The 16,156-nt window shown below is 37.9% G+C and overlaps 3 protein-coding genes across 11 annotated transcripts in view; 1 reads left to right on the forward strand and 2 right to left on the reverse strand.

Moving 5' to 3' along the window:
- LOC127518505 (target of Nesh-SH3) overlaps window positions 1–1,824 on the forward strand; it is a 23,548-nt gene extending 21,724 nt beyond the window's left edge. For all 5 annotated transcript variants that reach the window (XM_051905270.1, XM_051905268.1, XM_051905269.1 and 2 more), the window contains 3 exons: window positions 98–256; window positions 337–459; window positions 543–1,824. In XM_051905270.1, the coding sequence (XP_051761230.1) occupies window positions 98–256; window positions 337–459; window positions 543–658 (398 nt within the window). In that variant the 3' untranslated portion in view covers window positions 659–1,824. The remainder of the gene's footprint in view (window positions 1–97; window positions 257–336; window positions 460–542) is intronic.
- tfg (trafficking from ER to golgi regulator) lies at window positions 1,821–13,617 on the reverse strand. Of its 5 annotated transcripts, none has more exons than XM_051905274.1 (8): window positions 13,451–13,617; window positions 11,619–11,806; window positions 10,959–11,042; window positions 8,346–8,492; window positions 7,693–7,842; window positions 5,618–5,773; window positions 4,080–4,163; window positions 1,821–2,689 (listed from the first exon to the last, which is right to left on the reverse strand). In XM_051905274.1, exons 2-8 carry the CDS (start codon window positions 11,800–11,802, stop codon window positions 2,304–2,306), a joined length of 1,191 nt encoding a protein of 396 aa, XP_051761234.1. In that variant the 5' UTR covers window positions 11,803–11,806; window positions 13,451–13,617; the 3' UTR covers window positions 1,821–2,303. The 5 variants fall into 5 exon arrangements, with proteins under 5 accessions (XP_051761234.1, XP_051761235.1, XP_051761236.1 ...); XM_051905275.1 differs by having other exon boundaries at window positions 11,619–11,803; window positions 13,451–13,615; XM_051905276.1 differs by having other exon boundaries at window positions 11,619–11,815; window positions 13,451–13,585.
- Window positions 13,618–13,912: 295 nt separating this feature from the next.
- Window positions 13,913–15,647, reverse strand: jagn1a (jagunal homolog 1a). The gene is made up of 3 exons (XM_051905729.1): window positions 15,464–15,647; window positions 14,784–14,889; window positions 13,913–14,688 (listed from the first exon to the last, which is right to left on the reverse strand). Exons 2-3 carry the CDS (start codon window positions 14,870–14,872, stop codon window positions 14,226–14,228), a joined length of 552 nt encoding a protein of 183 aa, XP_051761689.1. The 5' UTR covers window positions 14,873–14,889; window positions 15,464–15,647; the 3' UTR covers window positions 13,913–14,225.
- Between the last annotated feature and the right edge of the window lie 509 nt (window positions 15,648–16,156).

Here is a 16,156-nt window from a genome sequence, read left to right on the forward strand (position 1 = left end):
GTGTTTCAATCCGAGTATACAAAATAATAAAAATAGAAAGATGCAATATGTCGATACAAAATGTACACGTGTATCTAATCTATATTGGCTTTCATAGGTAAAAATGCCATCTGGTCATCGTTTCCGTTCAAAGCAGACTCATACTCTGAGTGCAATGGGCGGCAATTCATAAAGCGAACCTGGTACCGCAAGTTTGTGGGTATCCAGTTGTGCAACTCTCTCAGATACAAGATCTACCTTAGCGACTCTCTTAAAGGTCAGTATCAACCATTTGCAGACTCAACAGATATTTCTGCTAAAAGTCACTTACTTAGCTGTAAACTTTATATTTTTTAGGGAAGTTCTACAGCATAGGAGATCAAACAGGGTATGGGGAGGACCACTGCCAATTTGTTGACTCATTCCTGGATGGACGAACTGGTGGTCCTCTGCCGCCAGACCAATTACCACCCAGACAAGGTTTCTAATAAAATAATTTTTTTTTTTTTTTAACAAAAACAATCTCGCACAAAAGGTATGATGATTTCTCCTCCCTTATCAAGGCTTTTTCCGGGCCATGCGTCAAGAACCTGTCAAGTTTGGGGATATTGGAGGAAATTCCATGATCAACTACGTGGCCTGGTATGAGTGCGGGATACCCATTCCTGGGAAGTGGTAGGACCTCGAGGAGCAGATGGAAGACATGACGGATAAGAAAAAGTAGATCCCAAGGAAGAACTAGTCTTTTTATGTGATGACTGTGTATGGAGAATGATTTCTTTGGAGTATGTATCTCTGTTTTTCGGTTATCGGGCACATATAGAATTATTTATAAGCTCAAACAGTGCAGCAAATGTACAGAGAGCATAAATGTTACCATTGAGATTAAAAAGTTAGCCCTAAACTTTTGATAATAAAGGGAAGCAGGCTCCCTTAAAGTCTAAATGAAGGTGTATATTATTTATCAAAATGTTGAATATTCCACAAAAAAAGACAGCAGTCACATATTTAAGTGAATATTTTTAAGGCTCATGTTCTATTCTTCCATACAGTTTTTTGTTCGCTCGTCTATTTAGTGGTGGGACTGTTTTGGGATGATGTAATTCATAAAGGTGGATTTTTCTCTCAGTAAACAGTTCTTTTTTGGACCTTGCAAGTAATGTGCAAAATTTACTAGGTTTACTGGCTTTATATGGTCATGGCAGGAGTTGAAGAATTGGATATATCTGTACAGTGTTTCAGTTACACTGGTCTCATGTGAATAGTCTCATTAAGTCTTTTGGCTTTGCTTATAAAATACTGTGTATTTTACCATTTATCTGGGTGCAATGCTTTGCCCCATAGACTTTCAGTGTAAGTGTACGTTTTTTTTTTTTTCTATTATTGTTAGTGAAACATGCTGTTAATAACATACTGAATGTACTGAACCCAGAACATTCCTTTAACAGCTCAAGCACAAGTTAAACAAGGAATTTAAGGAATAGCCATATAAAGTATCCAAGCCATGCTGCTTTTCAATTAATTGTTGTAATTATACTGTGTTTGAATGTCAGAAATGCAATATCACTTTAACAAGGAAGTCTATTGTTTTGTACAGAAGTTCAATGACTCATGATTTCCACAGAAAGCTTTTAAATGCCAGATTTTATGTAAAAAATATTTACATTGATTTTTATGAGGTTTATCTGCTTTACTAATAAAAGCACAAGCAGTTTTTGTTTCTGAATCTGATATATAAAAAAATATGGCATGTTTTAGTATTGTTTTATATGCAATCCTCAAAAATCTGAAAAAGAAAGACCTAAAAAAGAAAGACCATAAATGAATAAAGCTCCCATCACTTCAGTCTCAAAGTCTTTATTCACCTTCTGAAAACAATGTTACAGTTTATACAGAAATGACAGGCTTCACTGCAGAGGGCCAGTCAGGGGTTAGTAAAAACCAGGATATTTGAAAAAGTAAAGAAAACAAGAAAACTAAACAAAATATCACTTACTTTGATTATGATCATTTTCTAGTGTTTAAACAGACTCATTGTTTATGACAAAATAACACCAATGAGGAGACCGGTGATAAAATAAACTGCACGCGCACACACACACACACACACACACACACAGCTGTCCACTCCCACACCATTTGGTCTCCAATGTGTGCAAAAACACACATACAACCTCACTAGCTCATTGTCACATGCATTCATACACCCAAAGCACAAACAAACACAAACACAATATTAGGATGTCAAACACAGATTTCGGGGGCTGATGTGTTGGAGACAGAGAAAACTTGTAGCGACGTGCTATGGGGACATTAAAGGGCTTTTACCGATACCCAGGGCCCGGCTGGGTGTAGCCTTGGCCATAAGGGGGGCGGTTTCGGGCATAGGGGTTGGCACCCCCTGGAGGAGGGGTGGCACCTGGTGGCGGGGTGTATCCAGGACGGGGCTGATAACCCCCTGTGGCCTGGGAGGTTGGAGGCAGGCTGTAGTTAGCTGGCTGCTGAGAGGCCTGGGATGTGTAATTTTGAGCTGGAAATGCTCCAGGTGGGTACTGGGTGGGTCCTTGGGGAGCAGGAGGCTGTGATTGGTTGGAAAACCCAGGGGCGGAGCCAGGAGCACCAGCTGCCTGAGAGGTAGGGGTGGGGTAATTCTGAAACTGTTGTTGAGGAGGCGGAGCCTGAGGAACACTAGACTGAGGAGTATAACCAGCTGAAAAAGAGGGTTAAATTAATAATTCAAAATAAACAACATTCAAGCTTGGTAATAGCCAAGCCACTATTGAAAATTTATATATATATATATATATATATATATATATATAGACACACATACACACAGATTCTTAGCATATTTGTTTGTCTAAAGAGACAGATTTTGTCTAAGTAACTAGATTGATTAAAGCGCAAAAATCAGAAAGTGCAGTTTTAAAAAATTAAAGCTACAATATGTAGATTTTTCGTTGCTAGAGGACGCCTATTCAAAACAAAGGTGTAGTTTGAGCATGGAATCTTGGGAAATGTCTTCACCTCACAGTTAATGGAAAAAAATCGGGACGGGACTCGAGCAGAAATTATGTTCATGGATGAGATTATTAACATTACTGTAGTATGAAGCAGCGCAGGGCTCAAGGGCTGAGTGATGTTAGAGCTGAACGATTGCTAATTTATTATGCCGCAGTCGCCACTTTCGCTTCTTCCGGTCAAGTGTATGAGGTAACACAGCGCTGTTTATCATATTAGATACATTTGACTGTGCTGAAAATGATGTTATGACGTTACTCTGTGCGTTCGCTCGGCGGCTGCTGTGAGACACTTGTTGCACACTGCAGTAAGCTAGATCGATATTAGAATATCATATTAATAAATGCTGGGTGGCTTGTGTTGATAAATGGCAGAGAAAATGCTGTATTAGCTACTTGACAAAAGAGTGTTTTTCTCTGAGGCATGGTAAAGCATGGTACTAACTAGATTTAAACAATAAGACTAAATGTGTTGAGCTACATAACAATAATTCGTTTTCTGTCTATAAATGTAACCAAACAGTTGTTCCCTTGTCTAATAAATCATGTAATATATTAAAGCGTCTTTGGTGTTTCCATGGTTTCTACAAAATAAAACCAGAAACCGAGGGTAATGCGGATATGACGCCATTGACAGGCAACTCCCGGACACATCCCATATCCTTGGTTAAAATCACGATTTACAAATAGTTGGAAACATTTGGGATATTGTAAGTACTCAATTGAACAGAAAATATAACACTGGCCTAGTGGTTTTTTGGATATTTTACTGCAAAATTCTTACATATTGTGCCTTTAATGAACCAGATGAAACTATATAAACTTCACATACAAAATGTTGTTCTGGGATGATTTATACATTTTTTATTTCATTTTGTAATCACAGGCGAGGCTAGTTTTTAAATTTGCTTGTTTGCCATCCAATTTTGTCCAAACTTTTTAGAGAAAATTAAGCATCAGACTAACATAAAATAGTATATGAATAATTGTTTCCAAAAGACTATCAGATTTGTTATGAACAGGGCTTGAAGTTTTGCTGCAATTAAGAAGGCATCATTAGTATGTGTTTTAAATAGTTACCAGGGTACTGCATCCCGTACTGCTGCTGGGGTCCAGCTGGCGGAGGATATCCACCTGGAGCCTGATACTGCTGATACATCTGACCTGTTCAATCACAGAAAATATGTTTATTGGTTTAAGACAACATAAGTTTTACGTTTTTCAAGGATTACGATTCACAGTGTTAAGGGAGGGAATTCCCATAAAAATCAGCACGCAGCTTGTGGATCCTAGCGAGGATATCCCACTGTTACTTAGTTTCATCATCAAAAGTTTGAAAAACATTTGGGACACCAGAGGGCCATAAAGATTAGGAACTGATCTCTCGCACTCGGAGTTGGAATATATTTTAATGTGGGATATATCTGGCATGTTACTCTGGAACATCAACTAATAAAAGCGCCAATACAGAGGAGCTTATTGGAAACATACAAATAGGAAAGCCATATAAAACTGAGCCATCAATGGATCATTCAAATGATGGCAGTCGGTGACAGTCTGACCATCTGTGTAGGACACAGCTCCTGATCTTGACCAACACATTTTAAATCCTTTATTTGGATTCCAAATTAAATAGTCCAAATATTTTTTTAAAAGACCTTAAACAGCAAGAGAATCTTGCAAAATCAACAGACCCCACATATCACGATGGGTAGAGATAAAAGCGCCTTTGCTGACATAAAGCACACAGACAGATTATCCAAAGTTCATAAATGTTTGTGTGCGTCGCACCAAGAAACTAATGAGAAAAGGCTGTGTGTGTGTATGTGTCCCAGTGATGGGAACAATAAAGCAGAGAAAAGCATCACAACTCCATGCAACCATGGAAACCATCCCCAAAATCTGCCAAATCTAGAATAGTTCTGCACAATTTCTCATGTGCACTGCATTTATGTGGAATAACTTCCATGGAAGAGGATCAAATCCAATGGACAAGTGGAGAATAACATTATGCTCTTGACTTGAAGGACATTTGATTTGTGGTTTGTTTTTCTTCCGCTTGACAGCTTCCCAAGGGCCTCAGTTAGAAGACAACATCTGTAAGGTGCTTTTATGCTGCAAACAAGTTTTGTGTGTGTTTTTGTATGAGTGTGAGAGAACATGTGTAAGTACAGGTGTGTGACCTTCCTGCCAAAGCAGCATGACCTGCCAAATCCAGAATCGGCCTGCATTTCTCAAGTGGACTAGAGTGATGTGGAAGTTTTTTGCAATGGCCAAGTGGACAATAACATCATGCTCTGAATCCACTACAAAGACTTTGTGGCCATATGATTCCTTGTTCATTTTTCTTTCGCTGGACTCTTTCCCATAAGCATCAGAAAAAAATCATCTGCAATAGGGATGTGCAAAACTAAATTCTCAAAATCGACTGGGAAGCCCTGAAAAATTAGACTGATTTCAGGTTGTATAATTAGACAGGGTCACCTGACACAGATCATATGGGTTTCTTAGAGGGCTTTTACATAAGACTGAGCTGCTGACTTTTAAGACTTTTACATGCTGACAGAGCACTTTCTACAAGTGTACTTGGGTACAATTTGTAAAAGTGTTGCATTTACCATCCATAGTACTAGAGGGAGGTTGTTGGACCCCTGAGTAAGGTGGGGGAGCCTGGGGAGCCACAGCAGAAGGGGGCGCTGCAGAGGATGAAGAGGCAATACTGTCTGGAGTAGCAGAGCGCTCCTCTGCAGCAGCGGTGGCGGCTACAGCTGGAACTGGAACACAAGGAACATATAAGTAAAATGTGATTCATTGTAAATCAGGTGAAGAAAAAGAAGAAGAAGAAGAAGAAGAAGAAGAAGAAGTAGTTTAATAAAACGTATATAGCACCTTTCCACAAACCCAAGGTCGCTTAAAGGTAGTTGACAGTTTACAAACAAAACAAAAATAACAAAAACATCAAAGAAAATTCTTTGAAAATATATTTCAAACAAATTTGTTTTGAGTTGAAACTTAAAGGCAGATAGAGAGGAGATATTGTGAAGAGAGGGGTAGTGAGTTCCAGAGCTTGGGGGCGTTAACACAGAAAGATTGTCCACCTATAGTAGATAGCCGGAATCTAGGAACTGACAATAGGCCAAGTTCAGATGATCTAAGAGACCGGGTAGGCAGGTATGGGTGGATTAGGTCTGATAGATACAGAGGTGCAATACCATTTAGAGCCTTAAAGGTTAACAGGAGTACCTTAAAATGAATATGTGATGCAACAGGTAACAGTGAAGATCATGGAGAAGGGATGTTATGTGAGAACTACTTTTAGTCAAGGTGAGCATTCTCGCAGCTGCATTTTGTACATACTGTAGCCTTTTAATGTTTTTTTTCTGGTAAGCCAATTAATAAGGCATTACAGTAGTCCAAACGAGAAGTTATTAGTGCATGAACGAGGATTTCTGCATCATCCAGATTGAGGGTGGAGAGGAGACATGCGGTATTACGCAGATGATAAAAAGACTTTTTAACAACTGAAGCAATATGAAACAAATGAAAGAGAGGAATCAAATAAAACACCAAGATTACATACAGGGAGGAAGGTTTAAAAAGAACCCCATGTATTTCAAAGGACAGGTCCATTCTATTTACAGGTTTGATGGAGCCAATCACCATTATTTCTGTTTTGCTGTCATTTAATTTAAGAAAGATCAGAGACATCCAGGCCTGGTTTCACAGACAGGACTTATATTAAGCCAGGATTAGGCCTTAGTTAAATTAGGAAATTTAAGTAGCTTTTATAAATGTGCCTTAGAAAAAACATTACTGGTGTGCATCTTGAGACAAAACAATGGCACTAACATGTTTTATGATATGTCAGTGAAAGTTGCTTTTAGTTAAAACAGCTCAAACATCCATTTCAGTCTGGGACTAGGCTTAAGCCTTGTCTGTGAAACTGGGCACCAGTTTAATTTCTCTAATAACATTGAAAACGAAGTCCATACTTGCATATTATATCACCAAGTGGCTACATGTAGATGATAAAAAGTAACGGACCAAGAACTGAGCCCTGTGGAACACCCTGTGTCAATATAGTTGTGGTGGACTTATACCCTTGCATGGTGATATAGTACTTTCTATGAGTGAGATAAGAAATGAACCAGGAAAGAGCAGAACCACTGATTCCAATATCAGAAAGATGGAAAATGAGAACATCGTGACAGATAGTATCAAACGCTGAACTTAGATCAAGGAGAATTAGGATGTTTGTAAACCCAGAATCCATAGAAAGGAGGATATCATTAACCACACGAATGAGAGCTGTATCAGTACTGTGGTCCAGATATAAAATCTGAATGAATGAGCCACACTAGAAGCCATAAAATCAGCAGAAAAACACACCTGTGGAAGCTCATCAACTGAAACCTACATTAATTCAGCGAGTGGCTATAATAAACCACTGAAAAGTGTGATCTATGAATATATATAAAAGTGCTATAGCTGAAGAAAAAACAACAACAAAAAATTATATATATATACACACACACACACACACAATTACTAAGCCATCTATTAAAGAAAATTATGCTTCTCTTTAAATATTTTAGATTTTTAACTCTAGGGAAAAGTTACAACAAACAAATGAGAAAATCCACAATTAATAAGCCACAAATAAGTGCTATGAATCTGTAAATGTATGAGGTACCTGGGGCAGGGTCCTCAGACAAGCCAAATGCAGAAATGACATTCTTGTTGACCTCTTCCTGGTTCTTCAGGGGGTCAAATGCAGACATGCTAGCAGCACTAACCGGCGGGGCATGCTTCATTGTTGAATCTACTGTCTCATTCACACATTCTGTCACACAGAGACATCAGAACAAGACAGCTTTAGTACTGCCTGTTTGCATCTCTCTAGGCACATTTATGAGATTCAATTTTAAAGAGAAAGTTCACCTAAAAATTTAAATTCCGTCATCATCCTCATTCCTAATATTCCTAACCCATATGATAAACTTGTTTGAATACATTCAAATGCATCATATCAAGATATAATTTGCACATTTCACCTTAAAATGCCTTTACTTAAAAATCTCATTTGGTCTAAGAAGACTTGGAATGAGATACACAGGCTATTTTGAGTTGTATTTTGGGATTTGTTCCAAGGTAGTAATAAAGTCTCATGGGTTGGGAATGACACGAGGGTGTGTAAATAATGTTTCACTGAACTAACCCTTTATGTTGTCTAACTTATAAAATCTAAGTTAGCTTCTAGAGTGATTTTACATGCTTCAAATGCTTTAGTTACAGTATTGGATATGAAGAACAAGAGAATCACTCCGGGAGAGTTCATGTGTATACCGGTTTCTGGGTTGGTGCTCTCTGGGACAGACTCTGAGGGGGGCTCCAGGCTGTCCAGCAGGCTGTTGACTTTATTCCTCAAATGGATCAGTTCTCTACGCAGGTGCTTCACCTGAGATGACTCCAGTGGCCGAGGCTGCCCATTCACTGTAAAAAAAAAAAAACAAGCATTATTTTTGACAGCACTGTCTAACACTTTGTTCTAACTATTCCCATAAAACTATTGTTCTAATCCATGTTAGTTTGCATTCTAACCAGCTGCCAGACATTTCATCAACATTTCTATTTTTGTCATGTCTTTCCTTTATCCAAAACCCTTTCCTAACATATTAAACATCAAAAATGTTCTGATTTGCTGTGATTTGTCATTTCATGCAGCTCTTTGCTTTCAGTGAGGACAGGCAAAATTACTTCACACTGGAAACTCATCCCATTTCATCTGGTTAGGATGTCAACAAGTGATCAACAAAATTAGATCATTTAGATAGCCAGACTATGTCTATATGATGAGGTAATCCAGAGTTTTGGCGTTGTGTGTGAGCCTGGAATGCTCTTTCCTGAATCCATATGTGTGAGACCGGCTGCCGCTTGAACTGTTCCAGACTCTTCAGGGATCACACGAGCTCTAGCAGAAGTCCAACCCAGGCCTGGGGCGCCAGTCACACGTTTGGGATGCATACACACACGTGACATTATGCAACCATGAACCAGCACATTCGAACTCTTAAAATCTTCCCAAAATTCTCTAACTAATTCAACCATCCAACAAAGGGCAGGGCTACATTTGCAAATAAGGTCAAGACATTACTTCATCTGGCTGGAGCACAGAGGCTTTGGATAGTGCCCAGTGCAGACTTGACCAAAGTTATTAATTTTTATTTTCATTAAGAAGAGAAGCATATATTATGAGTTGGTACTTAAATCAGTTCTTTCATATCACATTGTCTACAATAAGAGCATAAATACTGGTTTTTGTTACACCCACGCAAATTGCAACCTTTGATTTTGGCTAGACGTGCCAAATAAATCAGTGTAAAATAGTGCATGAATCAAGCAGCCCAAATCTACAGCTTTGCTTCGGCAGCGTTTATGATGACACATTTGAGGAATAGTCGGCACATGCTGAGAACTGGCACTGAAACTGCAGTGCAGATGTACCTGTGTGAGCCAAACAACGCTAGAACAGAGAGAGAATGACGTCATTTAATTGGGCAAGTAACCGGGTCTGATTTTCCTCTCAAGAATATTTGTTTGTGCCACCGACCAGTTAAAAAGAACAGTTGCTTTTCAGCACAGCTCATGAAATTGAGAGCAGGTTTAGAGCCTATAAAATAGCCCTGACCCTTTACATTGAAGACATGTATAGAGAAGTTTGTTAGCTTTAGGGCTTCCACTCTTTTCAACAAATCAATTTACATGACTGTTCCAGTCATTCATGATATACTAGATGTGGATTTTTAAAATCATTTTTAACTCACAATTTCTAACTGAAAATATTTTAGAGCTTGGTATAACTAGAAAAATGTATATTCTTTATAAAAAAATACTCATGATGTTTTAGGATTTTATTAATTTACGTGTTAAACCATCTCAGTGTACAACAAGTATTTGGACACTCAAGTCACACTTAAAGTGGTTACCATCAGATTTTAAGGTTCCATTGTATCTAAAATACCAATTTAACACCTTACTGATAACATTAAATGGTCAGACACACTGATTCATTATCAGTTCAAATCTTGTTCTATTGCACCCTCTGCTGGACATGAAAAGCTCCAGCTGTGCTATCATTTAAAGAGAAAAAAAAACGACATCTCCTGGTTGGATGAAATACTACCAAGTTCAGCATTTTTAAGATTAAAAGAGCTTAACTCTGCAATATTACACCATCCATGCCGATGTGGGATTATGTTCTTAACAGAGAGTCCATTTTAAACCAAAGGTTACAGCTCAGTATAAAACTGTTTTCTGGGTCACAAAGACACAATGTGGAATTGAGAAGCTTTAACTTGATATGCTTATTTTTTTGTATGTAAAACACAGTCCAAAAAGCAAAAAAACAACTATGGGCTGCATATGAGCTACTTGGTACTTAATAGTGTTGTACACCTATTCTGTCAAGGGACACCAGGGCCACTGGAGCGTTTTTGGAATATGATCTTCCTGCAGGTAAGATAAACCTACACATGCTCACTGACCTTAACTCTGTGCATGATTAGCACTGATGAGAACAGAGTTGTTGTGCCTGTATCTGTGGCCTGTTGTCGTTATAAGAATATAACTTGCCCCTCAGTTTGTAAAATGAACAAATAACACATATAAACAGATATAACAGATACAGATAATGGCCTTACAGATATAAACTTACAATGGAAGCCTAGCAGGCAGGTGGGCTGGAAGATTGAGTAAAAATACAAGCCTCACATTCAGGTTTTACAGCACAAAAAAAGAAATGATTTGGTAAGCAATTCCATCACACCAGTCACCAGTCAGTTTCATACTGACACCCTAGGCTTCCACTGTAAGTGTGTAACTGTAAATGTTTTTCATTCATTCTAGAATATTCCTTAATGTCAAGTTGAGCAAAAACCCTAAGCATTGCTGGTTTCTTACCAAAAAGAGTGAGCTTCAATATTCTACTGCACTGGATCGCAAAGGACAAATCAGAACTGTCGAAGATGGTGATAAGGTCATCATCTGGAAGACAAACGAACGATACAAAAGATACCAAAAATGAATGCAGTACTTAAACCTCAAATAAAACTGTACCACATGTGAAACCATTACAGAGTTTGAGATCTAGACCAAAGTCTATAGTGCAAAACTACTGAGAGATTTGATTAAGAACATCTATTTATCTTAGAGTACTATACAACATGACTTAAGCAAATGGATAAATATACATATGCATAGTGTCGTTACTATAATTGCTCTTTAAATGGTTACATTTATGATATGTGCATGTTTTGAAGCTTAAAATAGGCATGATACGGAAGTTGCAATATTGTTTATTGTGACGTATATCTGAGTGAAATGGCTTCTAGAACGAGAAAAATGTAGGGCGTGATTTTGATTGGATCGTAGGTAGTTGGGTATTGCTAACAAAATGGAGGCAGATTTAAATGCCAGTTTGCAGTCAGTTTTGGAGGATATTTAGTCCCTAGTTAATGTTTTTGAAGGGCATATGAATTAAAATAAAAAAATGAGGATGTGCACAGAAAATCATTTATAATAAAAATAAGAATCATCATTTTTGATTTCATGGTGACTGACCTTCATCCTTATATTTGATGGCAACTTCATCGCTGCTCTGTAGCTGCCCACGAAAGACTCGCTGCATCATCAGCAGGAGCTCGTCGTAGGTGATGTCTTCATTGTGGATGGGGATACGACGAATATCATCCCCCAACTGAGCTTTAATGATCAGCTTTCCACTCAGGTCCAGCTGGCCATTCATACTGCTGGAAAAACTTTTTTAATGTAAATGCTGTATTTTAAATATATGTATGCATGTATGTGTGTGTGTGTATTTAAAAATACAGATCTAGCAAGGTATTCAATTTAATACAATGGCAAACGACACACAAAATTGCTGAAATTATATGAATCAAATGCAGAATAAATACAAATTATTGTCAAAATGGCCACTTATGCCAGCCATTATAGCACTCTTACTATTACTGCACTATTACTTGTGCAGTTAAGCAGTTTATTAAAGAAGCAGGCCATTTATCACTAATGCATCACATGCACATCAGACGTCATCTGATAGTACAACAACAGACTTGAAACTAAACACACTATCAGAGCTGCAGCAGAGAGAACTACATTAAATGTATGCATACAGACTTACAATAGCCCAGAGTAAAACCTCTGACACGATCTATGAAGACACAATCATCGTGTTCTTCTATCAGAAGCACAGAATTCCACTCGCAACACAACAGTTAACTATGAAATGTGATAGTTGTAACTCAATGAGTGTCTTCACACACTACTAACTTTCCTGCTTTGTTATGGATATAAAAAACGTCACTTATGTCTTACTCAAACCCATACTCTTATGACTCATCTATGAGGTTTTATCTGAACAAGTGCTACTGTACATTACTGGGACGTCCTATAACTTCAAAAAAGTCTAAGGGTCATGAGATATAAGATGATTTGGCACATGTAACGTTTGATGGTGTACAATCTTTCCCAGTGCAGACTTTGGCCTCAGACAAAATGATAGGGAGACACATTTTGGGTTTTAGATCACAATACAAACGATTTGAGTGAGTGCGATCAACTATTTTAACTATTTTACTCTTATTAGTTTAGCTATCATTCACCCCAGTACTCTGGAGCATGTAGGCAGACCTGTATTAAACTCGTATGGAATTCAACGACAACCATGATTGACACACTGACAATTCTTGCCCGCTAGATCAAGAAAATGATAAAATCCAAATTGCAAACTGTCAATCAAATGCAGATTTACTTAGATGTTACATTACTTTTTGTATGAATCTGTCATGCATATGAAGGGTTTCTCTTGGTTGGACATGTTAAATAGGGCAGATGACAGTTTCCAATAACAACAGCCCATCAGCTATCTAAGCTAACTGAAGATCGTTTAGACGAGAGGATGATGTGGTTTTTGGGCCACACCACACATCAGGCCATTTTTCTTCATCACACCAGCGTGACGTCTAAATGTCTTGCTAAAGAATGATCCATTTAAAACACCTCATCAGGCCTCATTCACCTGATGATGCAGCAACTTCCTGCCAAATAAAGGTCTGAGCGTGACAATTCTCCCGGCGTAAAAAGGATAAAACACTGTAAACAAACCTCAAATGAATGATTACAACAATTATTCATGTGTTTTAAATACTACTATTTAACTACCCCATGTTGTGGTTTAAAAACACTGATTTTTAGACAAAACGTCTCTGTTTTTTTAGCTTGCCCTAGTTTCACACAGGCTAAGCTGTGCTAATGCTAGTTTACTTGACAACCGGCTAACCGCTAATGGTTATTTTCCAGAAGTGCCCTAAAAACCTGTAAAGTGACCATATAAACGTATGTACATGTTTGTACGAAAAGCCCCACGTCTCTACCTGGTTGTTTGGACGTATCAATCCCAGCACCAGCCTCTGTGTCCTGGACTTCAGCTGAACGACGTCTGACTGACTAATCGGAAACGCCTCACAGCGACCTGTACGTGGCAAAACCACAAACGCGCATGCGCGCTATCCGCACACTGGTCACACTACTGCCTTGTAAATTTAATTACTAGGCCTACTGATGAGGTGGCCTATATGGCGTCTGAATTTTGTTTCTAAACCCAAAATAATATAAATATATTAATTTTATATTAAATGTATCTGTTTATTTAAATAGCCTAAATAAAAACTGACTGGAGTTTAACTGATTTATATTATTTAAAGATGGCAGAAATAGATGCCTTATTTAAGTCACATAGCCTAGTTGACTTTTATGATGCGATATGACTATATACTATGTTAGACATTGTTAAATTAAAAAGAAAACATCAGTAATAAATACATTACAATGAAATATTTAAAGAAATATTTTATTTATAAAGTATTAAAAATGATGTGAATTGCTCTGTATTCTTGGACATAGATCTAGATCTCCTGAAGAAACAATTTTTAATTAAACAGAATTCTACATTTTAAATAACATGTTATAACAACATTTATATTGCAAAGTAAACAATGTAAATATATGTGAATAAATGTAAAATGCAGATAATATTAAGTAAGCTTTGTTGGCTTACAAATATATATTAAACATTAAAAATAATTGCATGCATTGTACAGTAACAACTGACAGAAAAGACTGTGGATAAATTAAAGCACAATAGTGTTTTTATTTCTTCTTCTTCTCTTGTGTTGAGTTGAACCAGGCGTCTAGAAGCTTCTTGCTGTAGTAGATTTGCCATGCGTGCACCTGAATAGCAATCACCATGAGTAGATACATCACAGAGACCGCCGAGAAGCCAAAGATAAACCGGTAGGCCTTCCCGTGTCTGTACAGCTGCTGGGCCAGTGGAAACATTTCCATTGCACCAAAAATCAAGGGTGCCACAGAGAACAAACCAGCACTGATCATGGAGATCACCAGGTAGCTGATGTTGTTTTTCGGCATGGCCAGGGCTCCAATAAACGAGGGCAGGAGACTCAAAAGGTAGGGGTACTCCCACTGATAGGGCATGGCCACCAAGTCATGTGACACCAGATTGAGGTGACTAACAGCCACCTGAGCCGCCACCAGTATCCATATGAAGAAATGCACTACGGTGAGCTTCTTTATCTCTGATTTCAATGAAGCACTGAAAGACATTTTCAAAATTCAAATACATATTCTGATATATACAACTTTATTGGTAATGTTATATTTCTGTGACAGTTTGAGAGTTATAGTTACCTCATCTGATAGTGAGATGCCACTTTCTCTCTGTGTTTAAAATCACTCCCGTCAGTCCCTGCAGCTCTTGGGCCAGCACGTGATGCCATTGTCAATTTTAAGATGTCTGTAACACCATGCAAATATGTTATTCACAGGCCCCAATACATGACATAACAGTTTAGCAATTTGCGATTATTATACAGACAGAGCATCTTTGAATTAAAATAGAAATATCCCAAAATGCTAAAATTGTAGTGTTCAGAATGTAGGCCTAATATATCAAGACAAATAATAGCTAACTGAAAAGGACAATATTGCATTAACATTTAGGGGCCTGTATAAACGGCATAGCTAGTCCTGTAATATCTCAGCATTACATTAAAGCACCCCAGCACTTGAAAAAACCAAATGAATAAAAAAAAAAAAAAACTACATTAACCCTATAGCATATAAGCTACATTTATGAATTTCACTATAGGCTACTTAAGCATGCAAGATGAAGCATAACAAACATATGTCTATTTGGTACAGAACTTAAATAAAGGCATCAAATAACTGATCTATTAAAGAATATATAGGCACATCTTGCCGGCCGGCTTCCGGATGCAGGATAAATTGACCGTTTCAACTAACATACGGATCAATGTAAACAGACAGCGGTTATTTCATGTGATGCGCCATTTAATAAGATAACTTACCGTAAGGATTGATGAAATGCGGCCGAAAGCAACAGTGACAGGATTAGATGAGGAAATGTTAACACAAAGGATTTTTATCAATGAAGGCAATAATATGTTGCTCATGCGCACAAACAGGACAGAAAAGAATCTCTCCGCCCCTCCGTGCGATGTGATTTGACAGCGCAGCATCACGGTCTGCGCATCCTCAGCATCACCGAGTACTGAGCAGGATGCGGTTGCTTGGCTCATGAATATTAATTAGGGGCTTTGATGTCCATTCTGATTTCCTAAAGAAAGAGGAAGTAACAGCTGGCATGCTACTATTATGCTGGAGACTGAGCTAATGAATATGAATTAAGTCATGTGACTATATGTCCAGGGAGGTTTTCATGGAACGTGAGCATGATAAAATGATCCAAGCTTTGGCCATAACCAGAATCATTATTTATTTGCACAAACATCATTTAGCCATTTCATTGGGTTAGTCATTCACGAATAGTTACTTAAAAGAATAATAGCCTAATTTAATTTGGGATCTCCTTTAGCCTACATCATTTAAGAATATTTTACAATCTTTGTATCTCTTTTTGATGACACTCGTGACAAAGACCAAGTTGGCACAATTGTATTCTATAGAACAGGCTACTGCGTTAATTGTTAGATTGAATAGTATTATTGACAATCATTATAGTAGCCCAACTGTGCCATTTT

This window comes from Ctenopharyngodon idella, chromosome 9 (assembly GCF_019924925.1).
Source record: "Ctenopharyngodon idella isolate HZGC_01 chromosome 9, HZGC01, whole genome shotgun sequence".
Lineage (NCBI taxonomy): Eukaryota > Metazoa > Chordata > Actinopteri > Cypriniformes > Xenocyprididae > Ctenopharyngodon > Ctenopharyngodon idella.